This window comes from Cydia strobilella, chromosome Z, assembly GCF_947568885.1.
Source record: "Cydia strobilella chromosome Z, ilCydStro3.1, whole genome shotgun sequence".
Lineage (NCBI taxonomy): Eukaryota > Metazoa > Arthropoda > Insecta > Lepidoptera > Tortricidae > Cydia > Cydia strobilella.
The window spans coordinates 20,816,418-20,843,357 of NC_086068.1; the positions used below are offsets into that span (position 1 = coordinate 20,816,418).

Sequence of the window (26,940 nt, forward strand, 5' to 3'; positions counted from 1 at the left end):
GGTCCCCAAATGTCAAATAGTGTGGACATGAAAAAGAGACCTTTAATTAACATACATACCAAATTTCATATCTTTGGAAGGATTTCGAGGTGAGACTTAATCCGGTTGTACTATAGATAGGCGTGGCTTTATTATTTTTGCAATTTATCCAAGATTCCTCAAAGAGGAATACTTAATATCGGTATTGGAAGCACTCCATGATGCTCCATGCATTATGATGTAATATCTGGGAGACCGAGCTTTGCTCGGAAAACATATAAAAACTCAAAAATGCGCGTTTTCCCAGAGATAAGATAGTAGTTCTATCGTATAAGATAGTAGAGATAAGATAGTAGTACTCGTATAGTTACATCGAAATCGTTAGAGCCGTTTCCGAGATCACCAAAATATTACATATATACAAGAATTGCTCCTTTAAAGGTATAAGATTGGTTTGGACTATTATGTTTCTAAGCAATTTTTACTGTTTTCGTTGCAGAAAAGTTATGGCGATTTTAGTCAGAGTTTGCTGGATGAAATGGAGTCCATGTTCCGAAGTTTGGACAGCAGGGGACGTCCGGAAGAAAGTGTAAGTTTCAATTATTATCTATAGCTTTTCGGCTTTTAATAAGTCTAATTCTAAGCGGGCAGTTACTTCTCAGGGCTCCTCTAAGTATGAAACATCTTGCTGCTACTTGTTACAGACGAGCTGTACCCGCGCCAGTTCTCTAGACTCAATACCGAAAAGTTCCCATACAAGAGGATTCTTATGAATTAGTATTTCAATTTGTATATAGTATTCGCGCCAGCCTGGGTCGTATAGGTAATTTGACAGTTGACATAAAATAATCACAAACTTTCTTCACCACACATTTCGCATATAGCGAAAACAGTTTAAAGTATCACGCATTATTGGCTCTATCCTACACGATACTAGCATTATGCATATGTACTCGGAATTATTATGTCGTGGTATTGAAATGAATATTTTAACTATCGTTACTAGTGTATTACGTGGTGAACACTCACTTATTTTACTATATTTATATACATTTATATTTTTATAAGTTTATTAATATTATACAGAAATATATAATTATCAAAATTTTATTTATTCAGGTGCTTAGCGTTAATTGGATTTTCGGTAAGAAGACGTTGTAGGCTAGATCTCCTAATATCGTGAACGTGGTAATGAACAACTGCTGTTGTAAATACATTATTAAGTTCATTTTGCACTGTCATTACTCGTAGTTACCATGTTTTTAGTTTTAGTATTAGGACACCATGTCATTCATAAAACATTAAACTAGTTACCTATCCATTTTGCTGACGTATTGAGGCAAAAATACTACTTTATCAGTTGTCCGTAAGGCAAAAGAGTAACTGCAGTGGTGCCTCATTGACAGCCCGCAAAAAGAACCTTTTGTCTGAAAACGACACGTTTTACCATATCCTATTTTCCACTACCTTTATAGTCGTTGTGCTATGCGTTCATTGTATCCTACTAAATGAGCATCGGTCATTTAATAAAATAAAAAAAAATTGTGGTCACAAAATTTGCGGTAATATAGAGGCCACATTAAAACAAGCAATTGAGCCTTCTGGCAAAATTATAATTTTCATAGATTGACCGCGTGTTTACGTCTTCAGGCAATCTGGAGCTTTCCAAGGATTCCCACAAATTGTCCATCTGAATTTTATATTATTATAATATCATGTTTTGATCATTACAAAATAAGCTATCAAACAGCGTCTAAACTTTTTTATTCTAAGCTTTATTTCATATTTAATCAGTTTAATGTTTGAAAGTAGATATTAAGGTTTTCCAAATTGTATTTCTGTTTGTTTAGGTTAATGGTAATTTTATGTTGTTTTTATTATGTATTGATTTTGACATGTGTGTATTTGATAAATAAATAAATTTTTATTTAATCAGTTGAAAACCTAGTAACAGAACTTAGTGACCGAATAGGTATGTTACCCGATATCTTCCTATAACCATGCATCATTACATATTTGTAATTTAAGAGGCCGGTGTCGATGTTGGACCAAAAATGTAAAATTGGTAGATTTAGTCGTTGAAATTATACACGTTTTGTTACGTAATATCTAAATAACAAGTATTGGTTTCTATTAGCACGTCTTCTCATCTTGCCTTTTAATAATGAGGTCGCGAGCGTGCGTCACCGGTAATACATGAAGAGAAGGGGCAGTTTTTAAAAATTCATCAAAAAATTATGGTGGTAAATTATACAAATTGATGTATAAGAATAGTTTCAGCAAATGTTGTAGATTGTTTAAGTATCAAAATTACGTTGAAATTAAGTTGATTTACAGAGAAATGGTCACTTGTTTTGTAGTAATTTCTTGAGAAAATTGAATTCGTTTAACTTTCATTTCCTCGAACTCTTAAGTCATATAACAAAAATGTAATCTGATAAAGGTCAAGTACAGAATATGTGTAATACAAATTTACCATTTTTAGCAGTCCAAACTTTACGAAATTTACAAATAAGAGCGACAAAATCAGTGATTTACGTGCGTTTACCTAAACGTCCATCAGAAAAAAAAACAATAATAATTTAGTAAGTCTGTTTTCAAAACATTGATCTGATAAAAGGCAAGATAAGAAGACGTGCTAGTAGACCCCAGTACTTGTTATTTCAATTAGGAAACAAAAGGTATACAATTTCACCGACTAAATGTATCAATTTTACATTTTGCGACTAAAATCGACACCGGCCTCTTAATTAGTGGGTATATTTTTAGCTTATTTTGAGATATTTACTTTAATCATAATGACATTTCCAGGGTTCAACGGCTAGACATTTTGACTTCGACACCGCCCTAAGGTACGATCTATACAAATTCAACTTATAAGTACGAGGGTGGGTTGATAAAAAACCGAAACGACATTTAAGTTTCAAAATATTGATATATATATTCCTTCTGTATCATAATTTCCAATCTTTCTTAATTAAGTATTTAAAAAAAATAGATCGTTTATTCGTTTTTCAAAAAAGTATTGAGGTTTGAAGTGATAGTATGGAGGAAACCGGCCTGTATGGAGAAAAGTCGTCGACATCTCTTAAAAATATAAGTTTTATTGCTGTATAAAGTTGTATAACCAAGTAATGATGAATTTTGTTCAGCATGGGCACTGTGCAGTGTGCATCGTCATGTAAATGGAGCCCGGCCGTCGTCGGCATCGTTGAGTTTTCATTATTTATCGGGTTCTATTATTCTGATAAATACTTGGCGGTTACCATTTGCAAGCATATTAAATTTTCTGATCATACTCTATTGTTTGAAACCTGAGGCCCAAAATTACCATTTTAAAAATATTAAAGAAAAAGTTTCATTTTTACCTAAGAGGTTTCCTTAGTGACCGAAATAATTTGTGAAAAAGATAATATAGTAGATATAGCGTGAAATGTTCAGAATAAAAATCAACAAACTATTTATTAACTTTCCAAGAATATTGATTTTGTTACCGTACAACTTAAACATATATGCCAGGACCAAAGCGCCGTTTGTACTTGCTTGACGAAATTGGTCCTGGCATATATGTTTAAGTTGTACGGTAACAAAATCAATATTCTTGGAAAGTTAATAAATAGTTTGTTGATTTTTATTCTGAACATTTCACGCTATATCTACTATATTATCTTTTTCACAAATTATTTCGGTCACTAAGGAAACCTCTTAGGTAAAAATGAAACTTTTTCTTTAATATTTTTAAAATGGTAATTTTGGGCCTCAGGTTTCAAACAATAGTGTATGATCAGAAAATTTAATATGCTTGCAAATGGTAACCGCCAAGTATTTATCAGAATAATAGAACCCGATAAATAATGAAAACTCACCGACGCCGACGACGGCCGGGCTCCATTTACATGACGATGCACACTGCACAGTGCCCATGCTGAACAAAATTCATCATTACTTGGTTATACAACATTATACAGCAATTAAACTTATATTTTTGGATAGCTCATAAAATTTGCCGTATATTTTGACAATACATTTATTGCGGTAAAGTTATAATTTATTGAGTTAGTAGCATATTTTAGCAGTACTTATGTCCATGCACGGTAAAAAAATCATATGTTTTCAATTATTTTGTAAATGACTACAGTTACGACTACGGTTATTAAAACACAATTATAGCACGTTTAATATTCTTTCAAATGGTATCTAACATCAATTAATCAGTAAAATAGAACCCGAGAAATAATGAAAAGTTGACGTCAGTCCCCCGCCATTTATGTGTCCGTGCGTAGTGACCCATGCTGAACAGAATTTGTCTTAAGTTGGTTATATAAAATCATACACCAATAAAACTTATATTTTTGGAAAGCTAATGAAATATCCCGTATATTTTATAATAACATTAATTACGGTTAATTTATTGAGTTAGAAGCATGTTTTATCAGTACGCCATCCATGCACGGTAAAAAATCATATATTATAAATTATTTTGTAAACGACTACAGTTATGACTATGGTTATTTAGAAACAATTATAGCACGTTTAATATTCTTTCAAACGACACCTCACACGAACCAAGTGGTCCCATAGGACTCAAGATGTGAACAAATATCAATTATTGTAGGCCGCCATCTTTGCCCCCTTTTTCTTGACCCTCGCCCCCCCCCCCCCCCCCCATAAACTAAAACCGGTCAATTCGTATTCTGAAGACCACGAGGAACACATCCATACCAGTTTTAGGTATTTAGAAGAGATGTCTACGAAAATCGTAAAGGAGACGACTTTTGTTTAATCTGCCTCTAGTCTATGAGTAAAAGTTTTCCATTTTCATGAAAATGGAGAAAACTAAGAATCGAGTTGTCATACAGTTTTAAGTTTAAAAACCAAAAACGGGAACCCACATTAAAACTGTGTTGCATCGTCCCATGGGGGACTATTAACCTTCTTTTAGTGCCGTCCGCACTTGGGTAGATGATTTCATACGGCGGCCAATGGCGTGTCCCAGGAATTGGAGACCAAATGACGTATCTATCCCAGAAACGACCAAAAAAGTGAAAATATTGTATTAAAAGACCGTCGACCTATGGAGACAGCAGAGATTGTAAACAAACAGTATATGCGCGCCGGAATATGTTTTCAATATATTACCAGAGTAGGTATTTACCAAAAAAAAGCTCCAAATTTCATAAAGTGGCTAATACGACAAAGTCGACAAAGAAATCCACCAGCACCAAAATAATTGACGCCAATAATGGCTATTGTGAGGGCCTTTACAGAAAATTATATGAAAACGGAAGAATGGCCCCAAATAAGCCTCGGTTTAGTTGTATCGAGCTAGAAGGAGCATATGTAGAAAAATAAATTAGTCAGAATCAAATATCTTTGTTTTTTTGTCTTAATTTCGGAAACTTATCAACCCACCCTCGTATGTACTATGTAGCATATCTTTTTTAAGTTTCCTAAAATAGTACCTAGTTCTTAGTTCGCTCGTATTCTTAATCCCATTGATGAAAAATATGCAAGTAGGTATACACGCCAAATATATTCATTCTTTTTTGTATTATAGCATTAAAGCTGTAAACAAATATATAAATAATCCGCTGACATATTGCCATCAAACATAGCTAAGAATCACTTACAAAATAATCCTAATAAATCACTTAATTAAAAAGCCGTACTGTTAGGGGGCCATGATGCCACAGACAGATACGAATGTTAAACATACAATCATCCTAACATCGAGTGTGTGAAACAGGAAACATGTTGATAAAGAAAGCATGAGCTAAGCGTAACCTGACCCACTGCATCTCCCCTTGATGCAAAAGCGTAGGTCTTCTCGGATATACCGAAACGTACGTCGCGAACCAAATATTGTTATTATATTGAACATCTTATTTTAAACTTCTTTGAAAAGTTTATTGTTGTAGAACAATATCCTGTAGATGAAAGCTGATGTTTTCTTTATTATTTTTCTGTTTTTAGGGTTCCGTACTCAAAGGGTAAAAACGGGACCCTATTACTAAGACCGCTGTCCGTCTGACCGTCTGTCCGTCTGTCTGTTTGTCACCAGGCTGTATCTCATGAACCATGATAGCTAGACAGTTGAAATTTTCACAGATGATTTGTTTCTGTTGCCGCTATAACAACAAATACTAATAAAAACTTTTATAAAAAAAAAGATAAACCGACTTCAAAAAGGATGAAATAAAATATTATCCTTTTTAGGGTTCCGTGTTTAAGTATATGCGTTACCAACTGATATTTTTGAAGTCGGTGCCAAGCCAAATTTTAAACCATATATTCATAATGATTTTGGTGCAATTCGATAAAGATACATAGATATAGAAGTGTCCTACGTGGGCGATCTCGTTGCGAACGCGAACGCCTTGGGCCGGCCGCGCCTATGTAAGACGCAGCGTACACGACGACAATAAACGAACTTTCTGTACACCTCAGAACAGAACACACGGTTGAGCCTTCTTGGCGCAGTTCGTACCATGCTTGTCGTCGTATTTTTTTAAAGAGCATTTCTTACTAATTCTTGAACAGTCATAGCACGCAAGTGTGGGATTGGGACTGTCGCTTATCCAGAGGACTACATTTAAAAATATAAAACAATTCAAGGAACCTTCATGCAAAATTTCAGCTAAAGCGGTTCAGTTGTTTAGCCATGAAAAGGTCACAAAGAGGCAGACATAATTGCTTTCACGGTTATAATATTTGTACAGTTGTAATGGGATTTATAGACATAAAGCTGATTATTTTTGACTGGTATTGTTACTACTTGGAGTACTTGGCTTGGCACCGACTTCAAAAATATCAGTTGGTAACGCATATACTTAAACACGGAACCCTAAAAAGGATAATATTTTATTTCATCCTTTTTGAAGTCGGTTTATCTTTTTTTTTATAAAAGTTTTTATTTTTCCATTTTTAGTTTTAAAACATTGTTAAGAGCGTGACGCATGAATGAAAAACATAATGATGTTTAACTGTAAATTCGTAAACTTTATTAAATAATCAGAATTTTCCTCGAGTCCGCCTGGGAAATCATTCCTGTCACTAAATCCATTCTCCGCCCCGCCACTGACCCAATCCCTCAAACCCGGTGATCACTCAACCTCACAGCACATCAACCCCTGATCACTGAACCCCTCGACCCTAAACCACCAACCCTTCAACCGCCATTCCCCGACCCCTAACCCCAGACCCCTTAACTTCTAACCCTAACCCCCGATCCCTTAACTCCCAACCCCACAGTCCCCGACCCATCAACTCACCTCCCCTCAGCCCCCAACCTCAAACCCCCCAAACACTAATACCCTCTACCTTCACCTCTCAGTCTCTTTGGTTGTTTCCAACACTACCTACATCAAAAATCATAATACACATACGAGGGAAGTTATCAGTAGCCTTACCACGAGTTTGACATTGATATATTCGCTATCGTGTGCGTAACTTACTGTTTATGCATCTCGCTCGTACTAGCATATTAGTGTACAAAGTAAGTTACGAAGAATATTTAGTGTCAAACTCGTGGTTAGGCTACAGTTGCACTACATCAAATTGGTGGTTTTGGGGAGGAAATGCTTGAGTTACTTTAGAAAACACCGAAATTACCACACACGTGCCTTTAAAAATTGAGGAGTTCCCTCAATTCCTCACGGATTCCATCATCAGATCAAAACCAAAAATATTACGAAAACACCTTGGAGAGGTAACTTCTTTCAAACAGAAAAAGAATAACTCAAATCGGATCATGGGTGCCGGAGTAATCGCTGAAATCATTATCATCAAAACAATCATCATCATCAGCTCCACTTCATCAAATTGGTGGTTTTCGAGAAAAAATGCTCAATTTGCTTAAGAAAACGACCAAATCACCATACATGTGCCTTTAAAAATTGAGGAGTTCCCTCAATTCCTCATGGATCCCATCATCAGAACAGCACCAGATTAATGTGGAACCACCTTGGAGGTAGTTCCTTTCAAACAAAAAAAGAATTGTTCAAGTCGGACCACGGGTCTCGGAGTATTCGCTGAACATCCTACAATAAAAAAATCATCATCACTATCTTCAAAACAATCATCATCATCAGGTGCAATTCATCAAATTGGTCGTTTTCGAGAGAAAATGCTAAAGTTGCTTATGAAAACACCCAAATCACCATACATGTGCCTTTAAAAATTGAGGAGTTCCCTCAATTCCTCAGGGATCCCATCATCAGATCAGAACCAGATTAATATGGGACCAACTTGGAAGTAGCTCCTTTCGAACAAAAAAAGAATTACTCAAATCGGACTACGGGTCTCGGAATAATCGGTGAACATACATAAAAAAAAAAAAAAAAACATAGCCACAACCGAATACAGAACCTCCTCCTTCTATGAAATTGAAGTCGGTTAAAAAGTACGAAACCCTCGGTGCGCGAGTCCGACTCGCACTTGGCCGGTTCATAGTGCCTTGGTTTTTACTGTAATGCTGTGTCACTTATTTGAATAATATAGTATTTTATACAATCGTGATATAATGGAGAGCTTTAGTCGAGTACCGTGTTATCAAAGATAGATATAACTCCGTAATAGATGAATACAGTCTAAGGAAAAAACGTGCCTCGAAAATCACGAAAATTTGATTCTCGATCAGATGGCGCCACTAGTTTTGGCATACTCTCGTATAGAGGGCGTTGACGGTTTCGTTTGTTATTTAACAATTTTAACGCAATTTATAAGTTAAGTCGCAAGTTAAAAAAATCTATATTGACTTTTCCCAGCCGCTGTCGCCTCACCTATGATTTGTTACGAAATACTGATGAACTGCTCGTACTTTATACGTTTGTCTAAACTTATCAGACAGAATTTCGCTGCCCCCCCTATATTACAGGGTTCTATGTTTCACTTTTATCGAACTGAAATTTGTTTTTAACTAAGTCTTTATAAAAAAACCGGCCAAGTGCGAGTCGGACTCGCTCACCGAGGGTTCCGTACATTACATTACATAATTTTAACAATGTATTTTTTATTGAAAACGTGAGTGAAAGGAAAATTGCGGTTTACGATTTATGACGTATTTAAAAAAAAAACTACTTACTAGATCTCGTTCAAACCAATTTTCGGTGGAAGTTTGCATGGTAATGTACATCATATATTTTTTTCAGTTTTATCACTCTTATTTTAGAAGTTACAGGGGGGGACACACACATTTTACCACTTTGGAAGTGTCTCTCGCGCAAACTATTCAGTTAGGAAAAAAATTATATTAGAAACCTCAATATCAGTTTTGAAGACCTATCCATAGACGTATGGGTTTGATGAAAAAAAAAAATTAGTTTCAGTTCCAAGTATGGGGAACCCCCAAAATTTATTGTTTTTTTTTCTATTTTTGTGTGAAAATCTTAATGCGGTTCATAGAATACATCTACTTAACCAAGTTTCAACAGTATAGTTCTTATAGTTTCAGAGAAAAACGTCTGTGACATACGGACGGACGGACAGACAGACAGACAGACATGTCGAATCTATAAGGGTTCCGTTTTTTGCCATTTGGCTACGGAACCCTTAAAACAAGAATATCAAAAAAAGCAAAACGTACAGACATAGATACTGGCAATGAACTCGTATAAAAAAACCGGCCAAGTGCGAGTCGGACTCGCGTTCCAAGGGTTCCGTACATTACACAATTTAAACAATGTATTTTTTATTTGAAATGTCTTTAAAAACCCGTAGGGGTCGGATCAAAAACTAAGTAATTAAGCCCGACTCACACTTGACTGCACTTTTCTAATAGGTTTTCCTGTAATCTATAGGTAAAGATCTATTTTGTGCATTTTTTTCAAAAATTTTGACCCAGTAGTTTCGGAGATAAAGGGGGGAATGGTCATTTTTTGCCTATTTTCTTGAATAACTTCTAAATTCATTTGATATGTAACACGATATAGTTTGAAGAACTTTATTTTTTGATTTTTACATTTACCCCCTAAATTTCATTTCATTTAAAATTCATTTGTTTACGTTACATGTTCGTCTTTGGGTCACAAACTTACATATGTATACCAAATTTCAACTTAATTAGTCCAGTAGTTTCGGAGAAAATAGGCTGTAACAGGCGAACGAGTGATCCTATAAGGGTTCCGTTTTTTTCCTTTTGAGGTACGGAACCCTAAAAATTACTCACCTAAGGCCAAAATCCAGAGAGGAATATGTCGAGAACGTTTGTATGAAAAAATGACCACTACTGTATTCTCTTAACCGCTTTACACACGTTTCAGATCTCATACATTCAAAGCGGACAAAAAGAAGAGTTTTCAGACTGGCACAATGAAACCCATGTCGGCGCATGACGAGAAGACTTTGGAGACTGCTGTGGCAATGGCCAACGAAATTACCACCAGGTAAGACTTACCACTCTTACCAGTATGATTGCATATAATTCTGACTGAAGGCGTTTTGTTTCATGCACATTGAGGCGGATTAAATAAGTCTGTTCTTTACTTTGTACGAGTATAGTACCTAGCAGTGTTGACCGAAACGCTAATGCAATTAACCATTAACCAGTACAAATTGAACCGTAAACTGTTACCGTCCGTTACGGTCAATTTGTACTGGTTAATGGTTAATTGCAATTAACGGTCGTCCAACACTGGTACCTAGTGTTCGGTTCAGAGTTCACAATAGTAACCATAGTATTAGGCCAAGCAATAAGAAGGTAGAGAGGGAAATGCTAGGAACACAATTTTTGACTCCGTAACTTTGTTTAGAATAGTTAGGAGGTGAACATATCAAAAGTCCCCGGCTGTAACCCTGGTGCCGGGGGGAGAGGGGGGTTTGAAGGCTCAATTTTTCGGTTTTTTACATATCTTGGAAACTTTGCGTCTTAGCGACATGACTACTTTAACAAAACGAAAGCTGATTAAATTTGCTACAAGTTTAATTAAATCAAATTTTTCGATATCTTGAAAGTTTATTTGGGGCTCAATTTTATCTTGATGTCTACATCAATGAAGTTACTAGGCCATGTTTGGTATCGTTTTCGTATAAATCGGGAGTGCCAAATTCATTTATGGTATCACATTGACACCTTTCCGAAGTAATCACATATAAACTTTAAACAAATACCTTTTTTTTAACTCCTCTTCACGCTGAACCGATTTAGTTGAAATTTGGTATAGAGCAGGGACCGGAAAACCCCTTTTTAGGCTTAAGCCTATCAATTTGCTGGTAACTTAGTTAACAGTTAAGGTTACCATCTCAATAAGCTTACCATTCTAATATGGTAACCTAAGTTAACTGTTAACCTTTATCCGTCGCTTATTGTTTTGTTAAATTTAAACAAGTTTGCTATAGAGCCCTGATCGTAGTTGCATATTGCACGCCGCGCACGCGTGAACTCAGTTTCCGAGATTATAGATAAACCCATCCGACTTATAAAATGTTAGATTGTGGTTTTTTTTATACTTAAGGGACATACTAGAAATAAATGGTTTATTAAAATTGTTAACATGTAGAAGTGGCTTAATTATCTTTATTTATTTTATTTTTGTTATGTTTATTTATTTATTTTATTTATTTTAATAATATTGTTTTCTTTATTTAATATATGTTAGCACACACAAATAGAAAATTATACAAAACAGAGAAACATAAATAAAAAGAAAAAGTGCCACGAAATGGTCTCACCTCAGCATGTTGCTGGCGACTTCCAGCGCTGATCTTCCGGTGAGACCATCCGGTGAAACAATCACGACAGGTAACAAGAAAAACAACAAAATTAATATATAACATAACATAACGTAGCGCATGTGCAAAGAATTTTTGTTGCTTCTAAGAGTTTTGTTTCCATTCTGAGCAGGTGGTTGGTGTTACAGCATCAACGTCCAGCTGTAAAGCTTGTGTCCCGTTCACCCAGACGCGACAAATTAACGCTGAGGCGGATCAGTACCTTATTGGTCGAGGATCGCTCGACTTAAAGCAGGCGGTAACTGATCAGTGGACCTTCGATGGATCCTCCTACTGTCGGGAGTGGCCCCTGGCGCCCGCACATGCGACGCCTATTCGTGCGGGCTTATAACCGGTAACTGCCACTCCCCGTGTTGTTTCCCCCCTGCACGGCAGGTGGGTGAAGTGCCCTCTCCGCGGATGCTGCTGCGCCTGGGAGAGACGACTTTATGGCAACACGGGCTTGCCCAGAACCCGCACCACCCTCTCTTTCCGCCCCGACATGGTCCACAGGAATGACAAGTCAGTACGTGTGGTGCCGGTTTGGCCGCAGGTGCCTGGCTTGCGCCTAAACGGTGGCTCCAGATCCGGGTTTATAGTTAGTTTTCCTTCTTTTTGGAGACTAGATGACAGCGTCTCAGGGCATTGGTGTTTCATAAGACACACTCCAGCCGTAATCCCTCAGTCGCCTCTTACGACACTCACGGGAAGATAGGGGGTGGTGCTATTCTCGCCCGACACCACGATACGACACGATATTATGCACACAAATTAGCAGGCACTTCGTTAATTATCTCAATTCCACCCCGCTTTTTACTTTCTTAAGGGATGATTTTCGGGATAAAAACTATCCTATGTCCTAGTTAGTTAGTTAGTTTTGCTGGGCATTTTCCGCAACTCGACATCCAATGTGCCTATTTTGCGTGAAACGAGGTAGCGCTACTCTAACCACCCCAGCTCCTCCACGAAGCCTAGCAAGGTCTTCAGGTTGCTAGTTGCTTCCTTTAGTGTGCATGGATTTCCTAGGTATTTGTTTACAGTCTAGGAGAATATGTTTTGTTGTTTCTTCTTCTGCCATGCACGCTCTGCACATGGGGCTGTCCGTTTTACCCATGATATGTAGGTGTTTGTTTAGTGTGTTATGTCCTGTTATTAATCCTACTATTTTACGTAGTTGGCTTCTTGGTGTTTTCAGTAATATTTTGGTAAGTTTGTGGTTCAGTTCCGGTAGAATTTCTTTGGTTTGCCTGCATGTCTTCATTTCATTCCAGTACTTGTTGTGCAGTTGTCTGTGATGTTGTTCTAGCTGGTTGTGTATGTAGGATATTGGTAGAGGCATAATTGGCTCGGGTCCATATGCCGGTGTTTCTGAACCTTTCCTGGCCAGTTCATCCGCTGCATCGTTTCCTCTTGATCCACTATGCCCCTTTATCCATTGTACTCTTACTTTGTTGCCTTCTTTGCTCACTTCAGTGAGGCTCCGATGGCATTCAAGTATAAGCTCTGAGGTAAGTTTGTCGCTGCATAGCGCTTGTAGTACCGATTTACTGTCTGACAGTATTAGTATGGTTTCGTGTTTCACTTGTCGTCTTGTAATAGCATTGCAAGCTTCTATATATATATAGCTATCCTATGTCCTTCTCAGGGACTCAACCTATCTCTATGCCAAATTTAATCTAAATCGGTTCAGCGGTTTAAGCGTGAAGAGGGAACACACAGACAGAAGGACAGACAAACAGACAGACTTTCGCATTTATAATATTAGTATGGATATGTATTAATAAAAATGTTTTTGATACATTTATTATTTTATTTCATTTAATTTGTGAGGATTTTTGTTTAGCCAGTTCAGTTAGTGGTTTGGTTAATGTGTAGTAATTTATGTTGTCTTGACTCTACTCTGTCGCGGAATAATTCGTGACTTGATTCCAACAAATATTGTAGGTATACAAAATAATCATCATCAAGCGTCATGTGTTAGTTTGATTAGTCTGTTTATTTTGACTGCTTGTTTATGGTTAACGTAGTAACTACAATATTTCTTATAATTCCAGGTCCATGAACGACTTAGGCTTAGACAACAAAGTGCCGAAATCGCCGAGCGAACGATCCAAGTTCCACTTCAAGTTCACGCTCGTGTCGCGGCAACACGCGGTCCCGCACGAATCTGAGAAGGATGTTAATGGTAGGATAAAGGTTTTGAGTCGATGGGATGATAACAATTATCATATCTCATCAAATTATCACGAATCTAAATTAAAAAGTTAAAGATAAGTTTTGACAATTCCGAAAGTCGTTAACCCAGGAGAAAAACCACTCGTGACGCTTTTGACCAAAGGCAGAATTGCAGTCCTGCGCTCAATTGTAGGAACTAAGGAGGCTAAGATATAATCCGTTTCCGAGTGTGCCATGCCCCTTATATATTTTTAACCGACGAAAAAAAACGGAGGTCCTCAAGTCGACCCGTATTTGTTTTATGTATGACCACGCATAACTTTTTACAGAGTAGTCTGATTTTAAAAATTCTTTTTTGTATTGAAAGGTCAAAAAATAATTTTTGAAGTTGGTCCCATATAAATTTAGGAAAAAAAAATTTTAACCCTAAGGGTGGGAAAACAGGGGTGATTAGGGGTGAGTAGATTATAACTACGAAAAATTATAAAATAAAAACTAACAAAAAAAAACCGCCAAAAAAACTGAAAAGCAAAAAATAATAAACCTTTTTTATTTAACCTTAATAACTAAGTTCTTAAACTAATGTAAAAATACCTAAATAATTTTAAGTCGGTGCCAAACAAGCAAATTAATTAATTACGTAAGTCGTGAATGTCGTGATGCGCGGCGCGATACGCCCCTTCGCCGGAAAATGAAGAACTTGCTCGATTGGCCCATTACTCAGGTATGGTATACCTACTTACATTAGTTTAAGAACTTAGTTATTAAGGTCACTTAAATAAAAAAAGGTTTATTATTTTTGCTTTTCAGTTTTTTCGGCGTTTTAATTTTTTTGTTAAAAATATTTTATTCTGGAAAAGTTTTGTCTAACGTGTATCGATAATGCGTCAATGATTTCTTGAACACATGTGTGATGTGATGTATCACAACATTTTCTGTTATTTCAGGCAAGCATGAACGGCGCAATTTCAGCGAAGAAGCGCATAGTGTCCCTGATATTCAGGTACTGTTTTGTAGTATCTTTTCTAAGTAGTATTAGTTACTATTGTACTATAGATATGTTTACTATGTCTGAGGCAAGATCAACTATTTGTTGTTATTATTCTGTCTCGTCAGCTGTGGGACAATAGTAGCAAAGCTATTATTATGGAAAGGATAGGCCTTATTATAGTACCACAAACATGCATGTTTGGTTTTTAAATGCTTTAAATTAAAACCGTGGTTTTAAGAGTGACCCAGAAAAACGTGATCATGGCAACGCGTGACAAGTAATAGTTGATTCCCCCTGTATGTTGGACAGTTTACAATATCTGAGGAGAGCAAGCTGGCGTACACGAGCCTGATCGAGCAGCCGACGCCGGCGTCGCTGCTGCCGCACCTGGCGGCCGCGGCCGACGCGCCGCGCCGCCCCGCCACCATCCCCAAGCCAGCGCCGCGCGCGCCCGACCGCGACTTCCACTCGTTGCAGAAGCCGATACCTTACAACAACAAGTACCTATGTTTCATAGACATTTACGTATCGGTAAACTGGTAGCATTCTATTGGCAAGTATTGCGTTATAACTCTAAATGTCCGGACTGAATAAAATCTCCTGAATTAATTAACCTTTAAATGCATAGTGATGAATGCAGCCTACACAACAAAAACATAATTTTATAGGTATGCATAATTAGATAAAATTGATTTGGTCGTGTTTAATTATTTTGATCATAAATGAATACACTTTCAGATGTTTTATTCAAATTTTCGCAGTATTTTAGTTAAAAAAAAATACATTTGTTTTAAGACGAAATAGCGGCAAATTTAAGAAAGTTGGTGATTTTTAGTATGTGATTTAAGCGGTTTTTTTTTCGGGGTTTGCAATTATTTTATATTTATTGGTATATCACAAATAGTGTACCTACTGAAAATTATATATTTACATAAATATGATTTAGCCTATGTAAATTCTAACACTGATGTCACTGATTTAGCAGTGAAAATCGATGTTTAATTTTTTATATCTCTTTTCCCAAAATCAGTAAACAATTATGTAACACATATATTAATTTCAGGCAAAAGAAAAATACATGAATTTAAGGGTTAAAACTGCCATCTGGAAGCTGTAGCCAAAATTACAATCGATTATCCGCCGAACCAAAAGTGCAAATGTACCAGAATCATTTTTAACCATTGATGTTTCGAATGACGTTTTCTATAAACGATTGTCACTTGGCTTAAAAGTCCATTAGTGAGTTAAAACCTACCTGAAAACTACCGCGGTCGTAATACAAATAGTTTGCAGAAAACCGCAACTAAATCGTTTTGGTTCTGGAGAATGGTAACATTAATTCGCCTGCACAAATCAACAACAAACAGTGCAGGGCTCGGAAACAGTTTTATTTATCGAACCATTTTCTATCATTCACCCGGGAACGAAATGGATTTCGTTTCCATTTGCGGTTACCGGTTAACGAATTGTTCTATTGAGATACCAGATAATTTAAAACTAATACGGGACCTAATCGCGTACAAACTTACGTTTATTTATGGCCTGACGTTTCGAACGTGACGTTACGTTCGTGGTCAGAGGCAGACTGGCGAGGAATTGTATCAACATCTTCTTGCCGCGCGGGTTTTGCGAACTACCCGCACTTGATCTTGATTATTAACTTGTACGCTAGGGTTGTCACTTTGCCTACATACAACACTCACGACATCCAATGGTATGTGGCGGGATGTTTTTCCCCCTTACATTTTAGTACAATCGGATTAAGTCTCACCTCGAAATCCTTCCAAAGATATGAAATTTGGTATGTAAGTATGTGAATTAAAGGTCTCTTTTTCATGTCCACACTATTTGACATTTGGGGACCTCGAGGAATCGCAGCCATATTGGAAAATGTGTACTTACCATCCTGGAGAAATTTGCGTTTTACTCTAAATATACGTTCTCTATGAAAATATGGTGTACGGCAACATTAAAGCTTATAAAATTCTACACAAAAAAGTCCTAGATAACTTTGCGGAAAAATACATCTTGTTATAGAAAATAATAGCTGAATCCAGATTTAGCGCTTATACCCTTTAAGGGGATATTCTCTTAATATGAAACTTGGAGGAATATGAATTCCACTTTTGTCTATACATTTGTACACGTTCTACTCCAATATCAACATTTTACTCGACTGCGACTTAAACAGAAAGTAGGGTTATGGGTTTAAATACTGAAAATCAGTACACCCTGTAGCTCAGGATACTGGACGGATTTTTTAAAACGACGTATTGGTAGATTCCTCTTGCCCTTCACAACTTGTTTACACCTGTTTTATTAAAGAAAAATTAATACAACTGCCTTGAGAGGACGCCGAATAGTAAATCATGTTTTTACTTCTAGCGCCTAAACTATTGAGTGGATTTCAATAAAATAGACATCAGTAGATCCATAATTGGTACACAAGTGCTATGCAATACAAATTTACTAAAATAAATGGAGGAAAAATGTGTAAAACTTAAAAATGTGACTATAAAACAGATTTGGGGACATGGTGTTTTATACCTTTTTTTGTGTAGAACTTAATAAGCTTTTAAGCTTAGAATAAATTTAAAAGTGGAAAAATTACTGCCTTGGGTGAGACTTGAACTCACGGCCTCTGGATAACTTTTTCCACTTTAAAATTTATTCTAAGCTTAATAGCATCGATCGCAGACGTTTCTGCTTGTTAAAAATTAATAAGCTTTTGTTTCGCTATACACAGTATTCACATTTAATCCAGATATTCCGACAAAAACAGAAAAACCAAAAAAGACTTATACTTTTCAGGATGGCGTTTGATCCCCGTGGTCCCCGAAGCTCCAATTTTATGACACGCAAACAGGGATCCCTGAAATTGTAGGTGTCAAATTTCATTACTGTCACTATTGTTTAAACCCCATTTAAGACCTAAAATCTGTTTTTATAGTCACATTTTTAAGTTTTACACATTTTTCCTCCATTTATTTTAGTAAATTTGTATTGCATAGCACTCGTGTACCAATTATGGATCTACTGATGTCTATTTTATTGAAATCCACTCAATAGTTTAGGCGCTAGAAGTAAAAATATGATTTACTATTCGGCGTCCTCTCAAGGCAGCTGTATTGATTTTTCTTTAATAAAACAGGTGTAAACAGGTTGTGAAGGGCAAGAGGAATCTACCAATATGTCGTTTTAAAAAATCCGTCCAGTATCCTGAGCTACAGGGTGTACTGATTTTCAGTATTTAAATCCATAACCCTACTTTCTGTTTAAGTCGCAGTCGAGTAAAATGTTGATATTGAAGTAGAACGTGTACAAATGTATAGACAAAAGTGGAATTCATATTCCTCCAAGTTTCATATTAAGAGAATATCCCCTTAAAGGGTATAAGCGCTAAATCTGGATTCAGCTATTATTTTCTATAACAAGACGTATTTTTTCCGCAAAGTTATCTAGGACTTTTTTGTGTAGAATTTAATAAGCTTTAATGTTGCCTTACACCATATTTTCATAGAGAACGTATATTTAGAGTAAAACGCAAATTTCTCCAGGATGGTACACATTTTCCAAGATGGCTGCGATTCCTCGAGGTCCCCAAATGTCAAATAGTGTGGACATGAAAAAGAGACCTTTAATTAACATACATACCAAATTTCATATCTTTGGATTTCGAGGTGAGACTTAATCCGATTGTACTATTTGCTAATTACTGGATTCCACGAAGACGAAATCCCCTGTCCCTCATTTTGATTGAAATTTCGATGTTTTCTGATTTCAATTGCTTCACGCACCTTCCTGCTGTAGTAAAGACGTTCCGTTAAGAGGACTTTGGGATTATGGAGCTCAATCCAGTGATTTGGTCCCGACTGTAGCAAATGTTCGGCTACCGCAGACTTATTTATCTATTTGACGTTTTTTAACAGCTGCGATATGCTCCTTGACCCTTTCCGCTATAGTGCGTTTGGTTTCCCCAATATAGGAACTACCACAGCTGCATTCAATCTTATAAACGCCAGGTGTTTGATAAGGGATAACATCTTTTGCTGACCTTAGTTGCCCCGCCACCTTGGACAACGGCATGTACACAGTTTGTATGGAATACGTTTGTAAGTTAATAATCAAGATCAAGTGCGAGTAGTTCGCAAAACCCGCGCGGCAAGAAGATGTTGATACAATTCCTCGCTAGTCTGCCTGTGACCACGAACGTAACGTCACGTTCGAAACGTCAGGCCATAAATAAACGTAAGTTTATACGCGATTAAGTCCCGTATTAGTTTTAAATTATGAGTGAAAATCGTGTTAGTTTAAATCAGTATACCAGTTTATGCCAATAGGGGATATTACTGCAATATTCTGTCACCAGTGTCACCAGAGTGCAGCACTAGCCTTTTAGTAAACCATAGAGTAACTTATACTTACTGTACCTTTAACAGGTTTTTGACAAGTTTTCAGAGATAATAAAATATGACATTGATGCATCAAGGCGGTTTGTTTACAGAGGACATACCGCGAAACGCGAATCCGAAATTTCGCTATCTTCCTCTTTATCGCTAGAATATGCAAGAGTGACAGATATGTTAGATAACCAAATTTCGATTTTCTTGTTTAGCGATAGACCCTCCGATTGTGGTAGTGGCGCCCCCTACGCAGAGTTTCGCGTAATATTCCCTATTCATTCGTATTTCGTTTTTGTGGAACGAAATTAACCTGTTAAATAGGGAATATTACGCGAAACTTCGTAGGGGGCGCCACTACCACAATCCGAGGGTCTATCGCGAAACAAGAAAATTTAAATTTCGTTGTCTAACATCTCTGTCACTCTTGCATATTCGAACGATAAAGAGGCAGATAGCGAAATTTCGGATTCGCGTTACCCGGTAGGTCCCCTGTAAACAAACCGCCTTGATGCATCTATGTCATACTTTATTATCTCTGAAAACTTGTGAAAAACCTGTTAAAGGTACAGTATGTATAAGTTACTCTATGGTTTACTAAAGGGGCTAGTGCTGCACTCTGGTGGCAGAACATTGCAGTAATATCCCCTATTGAAAATATCAAAGTAAGATAGAACGAGTAAGTTTTGCTATCTCTTTCACGTAGGAAATCGTAGTTTAACGTTGTTCCCCGCGAATCATAAAATTTCGTTCCTTCTTCTTACCGGTAAGGAGAGAGAGGAAAATATTTTCTTTGTGTTCATACAGTTAACCAATTCTTAATGAACTAAATATGTAATATAACGGTTTTGAAACGTTATTAACAGGTGTTTAAATACCGGTTCCGAGCCCTGAAACAGTCTTTCATGCTAAACGGATTTTCCGCCTCCGTTCCGCCTGGGGGCAAAAATAATCAATACATATATAATAAATGTCTTCTACTCGCATATGGAGATTATTTTTCATCAATGAAAAATAAAATCTAATAGTCCAGATTACATATTAGCCCTATTACCTTTTAAGTATTTTAAGTGTCTCATTTCATGTTTTGTTCCAGGCAACCAACCAATATTTTCGATGTTCCTGATACAAACCTCGATGATGTAAGTACTATAGTCTATAACCACTGTATTAATTTATATATTTAACACTCATGCTTATAAGCTGTGTGCCCATATGTGTGCTATAATATATATACCTACATCATATTATTAGTAATTTTTACAAGGTTTTTTATTTATTTCAGAATAATCAAAACAAATTGCCATTGCCGCCCAGAGCCACTAAGCCCAAGCTCATCGACAAGCCGCGACACATCAGAAAATACCCGCTAAAACTGCCTACAAACAACGACAGTACCACAGCAATCAATGACAAAGTCACTCAAAAATCCGTGAATATATACCAAAACGCGGTGCCAAGTTCGATGATCAAAGAGTATATCAGTAAGAGATGTGACAATGAGATCCCGATGGTAGAGAATGGGAGAGACGTGTTCGACGGGTGTGAGCCGAAGGTGGACACGAATCCATTCACGAGCGCCGGGCCGAGCTCCGCCAACCCCTTCAACTGCTACCTGACGCCGGTGGCGGACCCCGCGCCGCACCCTGCGCAGCGCCAGGAACACTGCTTCGAAGAGGGATCACTTGTCAAAGGTGAGATTTTGCGCACTGAATATTCCATACTATAATAATAGTTTATGTGACTGCTACATAAAAATGTAGTGTGGGTTTCACACGTGTGTTTTAATGCCTACTTAGGTACAGTTACATACACTGCTTTATCTACACACATATTATATTTAAACTTCCTATAATATATTCACTAACCTCATAGTTAGTTAGTTAGTTTTGCTGGGCATTTTCCGCAACTCGACATCCAATGTGCCTATTTTGCGTGAAACGAGGTAGCGCTACTCCAACCACCCCAGCTCCTCCACGAAGCCTAGCAAGGTCTTCAGGTTGCTAGTTGCTTCCTTTAGTGTGCATGGATTCCCTAGGTATTTGCTCCTATATACTTCTACCTGTTTACAGTCTAGGAGAATATGTTTTGTTGTTTCTTCTTCTGCCATGCACGCTCTGCACATGGGGCTGTCCGTTTTACCCATAATATGTAGGTGTTTGTTTAGTGTGTTATGTCCTGTTATTAATCCTACTATTTTACGTAGTTGGCTTCTTGGTGTTTTCAGTAATATTTTGGTAAGTTTGTGGTTCAGTTCCGGTAGAATTTCTTTGGTTTGCCTGCATGTCTTCATTTCATTCCAGTACTTGTTGTGCAGTTGTCTGTGATGTTGTTCTAGCTGGTTGTGTATGTAGGATATTGGTAGGGGCATGATTGGCTCGGGTCCATATGCCGGTGTTTCTGAACCTTTCCTGGCCAGTTCATCCGCTGCATCGTTTCCTCTTGATCCACTATGCCCCTTTATCCATTGTACTGTTACTTTGTTGCCTTCTTTGCTCACTTCAGTGAGGCTTCGATGACATTCAAGTATAAGCTCTGAAGTAAGTTTGTCGCTGCATAGCGCTTGTAGTACCGATTTACTGTCTGACAGTATTAGTATGGTTTCGTGTTTTACTTGTCGTCTTGTAATAGCATTGCAAGCTTCTATTATTCCTAAACATTCAGCTTGGAATACCGTATTGTGTTCACCAAGGGACTTTGTGATGTGTATGTTCAGGTCCTCTGAGAAGACACCACATCCTGTCCCTTCGTTTGTCTTTGAGCCATCTGTGAATATTCTTAGGTTTATTTGGTTTAGTCCTTCTTTCGGATCTTCTATTAACGATATGGCGTAATCTTTCCAGAAGATCATAGTTTTTGGTATTTTGTCGATGGGCGCTTCCAGCATGGGCAGTTTTAAGATCGTATTTTCATAGATCTTTTTGTGCGATGAGCTGAAAGATGTCCATAGGTTTAGATTTTTCAAACGAAGAGCTGTGGCAGCCGCTTCTTTCTGTATGTATATGTGTAGTGGCAGGAGTCCTAGCATTATTTCTAGAGCCGCAGTCGGAGTAGTTCTCATGCAGCCCGTTGCAGCCACACATGCTAGTCTTTGTGTTTTATTTAGTTTGTCTATTACTGTAGTTAGCTGGGTGCGGGGCCACCATACCACCGCGCCGTAGCTGATCATTGGCATTACTACCATTTTGTACAGCCACAGTATAATGTGAGGGGCAAGTCCCCATCTTTTTCCCACCATCCTCCGGCGTGGCGGGGTGGCCTAGGGGTTCATGGCGTTAGCCGCGATAGCTAAAGACGCCAGTTCGAATCCGGCCTTCACCACTGGAGGGCTTCGTCACTTTTTCTTTAATATATGACATCTATTACAGTTTTTAATTTATATATAGTAGTGTGACTACTTTAAAAAAACACAAATCAAAATATTTAATAAAAAATAATTGTATTTGTTCTCAAACTTGTTAATAAGGCTTCAATTGGCTTGTTTCTTTCTGATTTATTAGGAGTGGCTAATAACTATGTAGTGGCCAATAACTTTAGCAGTCAGTCACCCTACATCTGCTCTACAGTCGCTATCAAAAATATTTGTAGAATAAAGAGTGTTTAGGCGACGGCATGCGTAGGTAGGGTCATAAACTACCTCTATACACTTATTCTATTATATCGTTCAATCAAATTTAAACGTGTAAAATATAGATACGGACGACAAAGTGCCAAAAATATGTATACACCTTAATATACGAGCAATAAGGTCATGTATACATATTTTTGGCACTTTATCCGTATCGATATTTTCAGACATGACTGTTTGTGCATGTTTACGACCATAATCCAAACCAAGTACCTACCCCATGGAGTAAACCTTTCACTTTGCATTTACTCGTATAAGTATAGGACCGTGCGCACCTACGAGTAGCTTTAATTATACGAAAAATAATAAGGCGCGGTTGTCTTCCCTAATTTGAGACGGCCGCAGCTGCGTCATCTACGACGTTCACATTTTAAAATATGACGCTGTTTCACTTTCACTTGCGCTCAACTTTCTAATCGGCGTTCCTCGCCTTAATATGCGAATCAATCTTAAAACGAATTATGGGCTATAGAATCTTAAAATGAATTGTTTAACATTATCCCTGTCCTGGCGTTGTGCAGGACCCGCGCGAAATCAATCTCCTTTTCATACAAACGTACTCCTCATTTTCCTCTCTAGATATTTATATTATTTAAAATATTTTGACACAATTTGTTGTATATCACAATCACAGCTATGCTCCTACGTTAGATTTTTATCGATTTTTTTAATTATTATATTATAAGAGTTAGGAGCATTTAAAAATGTATATGAAATCAGTTTATTGCTCCTAATTTTTACCATAATCTATAAATCGAAAAAAGTCGTAGGGGCGTAGCTATGGTTAATATACATCCAATTATGTAAAAAAAATTCCATAATGTCAATATCCAAAGAGGAAAATGAGGACTGCTTTTGTATGGACAAACGGCCGTCCGCTTTCCTCTTAATATTTTTTTTTAGTATCAAAATACCCTTTTTTATCTAATTAGATACAGTGAAAGTTTTAATTCTCATGACAAACCGACCAATACCAAAATTATCTAATTTTATGAATTTACATATTGTTTAAAAGCTACAGGTTTTTTGACAAAATTGTACCCTCCAATCTGCCAGCATGAGTTGCGTTTAATTACTATAAAATATTGACACAAGATTTAATAGAATATGGATTTTTGAACAAGTGCCTTATATTGTCTTCTAGACATTATTATTTGAAATTGTATATTCCAAGGTGATAAACGTTGTTTGTTCGTGCTTCAAATTACTTATACATGCGTGCATTAGGCTGGAAAGCTCACTCCACCGATTAACGTCTTTGTTTATTTTACATACCTTTGTATGGGGAGCTGTCACGTAAGCGGCTTTGTATCGATTAAATATTGTTGGTTTCAGATCACGTGTCTGTAGAAGATTTGCTGGAATTCGCCGATCAAAAACCCTGCGGCCGACAGCGCGGGGTGGAGTCGGACGAGGTGCGAATTATGAATAAAGTTCTCAAGCAACAGGTGCGTATACTTAGCATTAATGTTGCAGCCTGTATAACAAGAAAATCTAAATTAATTATATTAAAGAATCTGATTTTATGTAGTTTTAGCAGATAAATGATGTCGATTTAAATTTTTATTATAAAAAAACATTAAGATGTTGCTGACCGGTACATACAACCCCTCTGGTGTTGCGGGTGTCCATGGGCGACGGTAATCACCTACCATGAGGCGATTCGTCTGCTCGTTTGAAGCATCATAAATAAAGAAAAAGTTGCTAATGTTTTTCGCTCGATGTTTGTAATTTTAATAGATTTTGTATATTTAAGTACCTACATGTTATGTTCGTATTATGGTGGTCAGGTGTCACCGGAGGAGTGCTTAGAAGCCTTGGAGCTGAGCGAGTGGAACGTTCATCGAGCCATCAAACTCGTTCGAGTCAAAATCGCCGTCGACGGAGCGGCTTCTTTGCAGGATTGTTGCGAAGAATTAGCAAAAGCTAACGGAGATATTGTTAGAGCATCTGCAGTACTTGTCTTAGGTAAAAAACAGTAAAAATAAAATCAAAAACTCTATTTTTTATTTATTCCACTGAATACATTCAAAAAACTGTAACCAATGATCGTGGCGAACCTATTTTAATGCATAAGGTAGGTAAGGTAAGGTGGGTAAGGTAGGTAAGGTACGTACCTACTATAAGCGCGTAGCGTTAGCTACTACGTAGCGTAGCGTTGTTGTATATAGAGCTGCGGGCTTACAATAATGCACATTTAACGGACAGCTGGTACTTAAACCTTAAAATTGCAAATACATAATGATCGCCGATGTTGTTAAGAGTGCACTCAGCAGCTTCAGGTAATGTTGTTAACGCTGCGTCTCGCGTAAGCGAACAACTCGCGAACGCCACGCGAAGCGGCGCGGCGCGTCGGGCCCACGGCGTTCGCATTCGCAACGGGATCGCCCACGTAGCACACTTCTATAGGTATCAGAAATATTGATTAAATTAAGATTATATTGATTCACCCCGCGCCGCATCGCTTCGCTTTTCGTTCACGTGTTGTTCTCCTACGTAGTACGCTGCGTAAGGTAGGTAGGTAGGTAATTTATGCGAAGTGCGTGCGGTGGGGCGAATGACCTATTATACTTACTTTACTCTTTGACCTAGACTCTGTGTGACTACCACCAGTTTGGCACTGACAATCGCTATCGAGAACGTCACTTACTTCCTATGCATCTCGCTCGCATACTCGCATATTAGTGCGAGCGAGATGTATAGGTAGTCAATTACATAGACGTTAGCGTACCTATGTCAATTTTGACACTGTCAGTGACTCATGGTACGGGCACAGTGTAAAAAGTATACAGTGGACCGATGACTTTGGCGTGTACCGGTACCGAGCTACTAACAATGGCGAATGTATGTAGTTCGGGTGCGCGCGGTACACCCCTCTCCCCTCGCCCCTTGCACCCTTGCCCTGTCTAGACGGCTTCGTCGAATGACCGGAATGACTGTAGGTATTGTTTTATAGACCTATAAGAGGAAAGATAAAATAGTGCCATGCTATGTCTATATCACCGACTGGGCATTTTTTCATGGTTGGGTTATGGCATCATAGCAAGGAGGCGATGGCGCAATACCGAAATTTATAAGAGTGAAAGAGAAAAAGGATTATGCTGCCATACATGAAACTGTCAATACATGAATATGTCTTTCTCTTACCCCTGGTCGCTCAGTTTCACATGAGATACTACTGTCTATACATAAGTCATACAGATCAGTAATTTTTTGGCAAAAAAATCAGTTTTGGTAATCATTTTTATAAGCTTTTATCGCTGAATGTATTTTTCTTTCCACAGCCAACTTAACTCATCGCGACAATTCCAACAACCCCAAACACAATTAGTTTGAGTTTATCACAGAGTTCCCATAGCCATCTCCTGCCTCCATCATCAGATGTGGTCCATGTTATCATAATATTGCATTGTCATCCGATTTACATACGTATAGGTATATAAAATTTTAATTCTATCGGAAAGTGGCTTTAATTCAGCTTCCAAGATTTGATCCACACTAACATACAAATTAACAGGGCAAGTTAAATAAAAGTAAAAACGATATGAATTTTTCCGAATTCCGAGCATACCTCTAACAAATTTCATAACTACATTTTACTTCTAGTATTGTTTAAACAATAAACATGAAACGACGGCATCGGAAGCATCATTATGTAAATTGTCCCATCATAGGAGGGATTTAGTTTTACAGCTCCTATAATGGGTTTGGGCAAAATACCACTATTTTTTACATCTCTGGAGTCATAACATAGCGTGTTGTATTAGTTGTATAACCTTATCTCATGGTAAATGCAATTAACATAATTTTTAAGAAAAAAAACCGACTGCAATGGGGGATGCCGCTGAAAGTTCACTTATTGTTGATGGTGCACTCTTAGATTCCAGACAATGAAATGAAAAAGACAGCATCTTTTGCCTAATAATGTAGAAAAGGAGGTAAAAACCACCCACTTTTCTAGTAGCATTTCGTTTCTGTAAGGGTCGCAGTTCTAACCTAACCTAACCTACTTTTCTGATAGCATTTCGTTTCTGTAAGGGTCACAGCTCTAACCCAACCTA

At 37.4% G+C, this 26,940-nt stretch overlaps 1 protein-coding gene across 3 annotated transcripts in view; it reads left to right on the top strand.

Moving 5' to 3' along the window:
• Positions 1-24,876, top strand: part of LOC134754171 (activated Cdc42 kinase-like) — a 78,200-nt gene extending 53,324 nt beyond the window's left edge. For all 3 annotated transcript variants that reach the window (XM_063690299.1, XM_063690300.1, XM_063690301.1), the window contains 10 exons: positions 479-568; positions 2,791-2,831; positions 10,239-10,361; positions 13,740-13,870; positions 14,808-14,863; positions 15,161-15,351; positions 20,348-20,393; positions 20,537-20,945; positions 24,215-24,327; positions 24,670-24,876. In XM_063690299.1, coding sequence (XP_063546369.1) covers positions 479-568; positions 2,791-2,831; positions 10,239-10,361; positions 13,740-13,870; positions 14,808-14,863; positions 15,161-15,351; positions 20,348-20,393; positions 20,537-20,945; positions 24,215-24,327; positions 24,670-24,861 — 1,392 coding nt within the window. In that variant the 3' untranslated portion in view covers positions 24,862-24,876. The remainder of the gene's footprint in view (positions 1-478; positions 569-2,790; positions 2,832-10,238; positions 10,362-13,739; positions 13,871-14,807; positions 14,864-15,160; positions 15,352-20,347; positions 20,394-20,536; positions 20,946-24,214; positions 24,328-24,669) is intronic.
• The last annotated feature ends 2,064 nt before the right edge of the window (positions 24,877-26,940 follow it).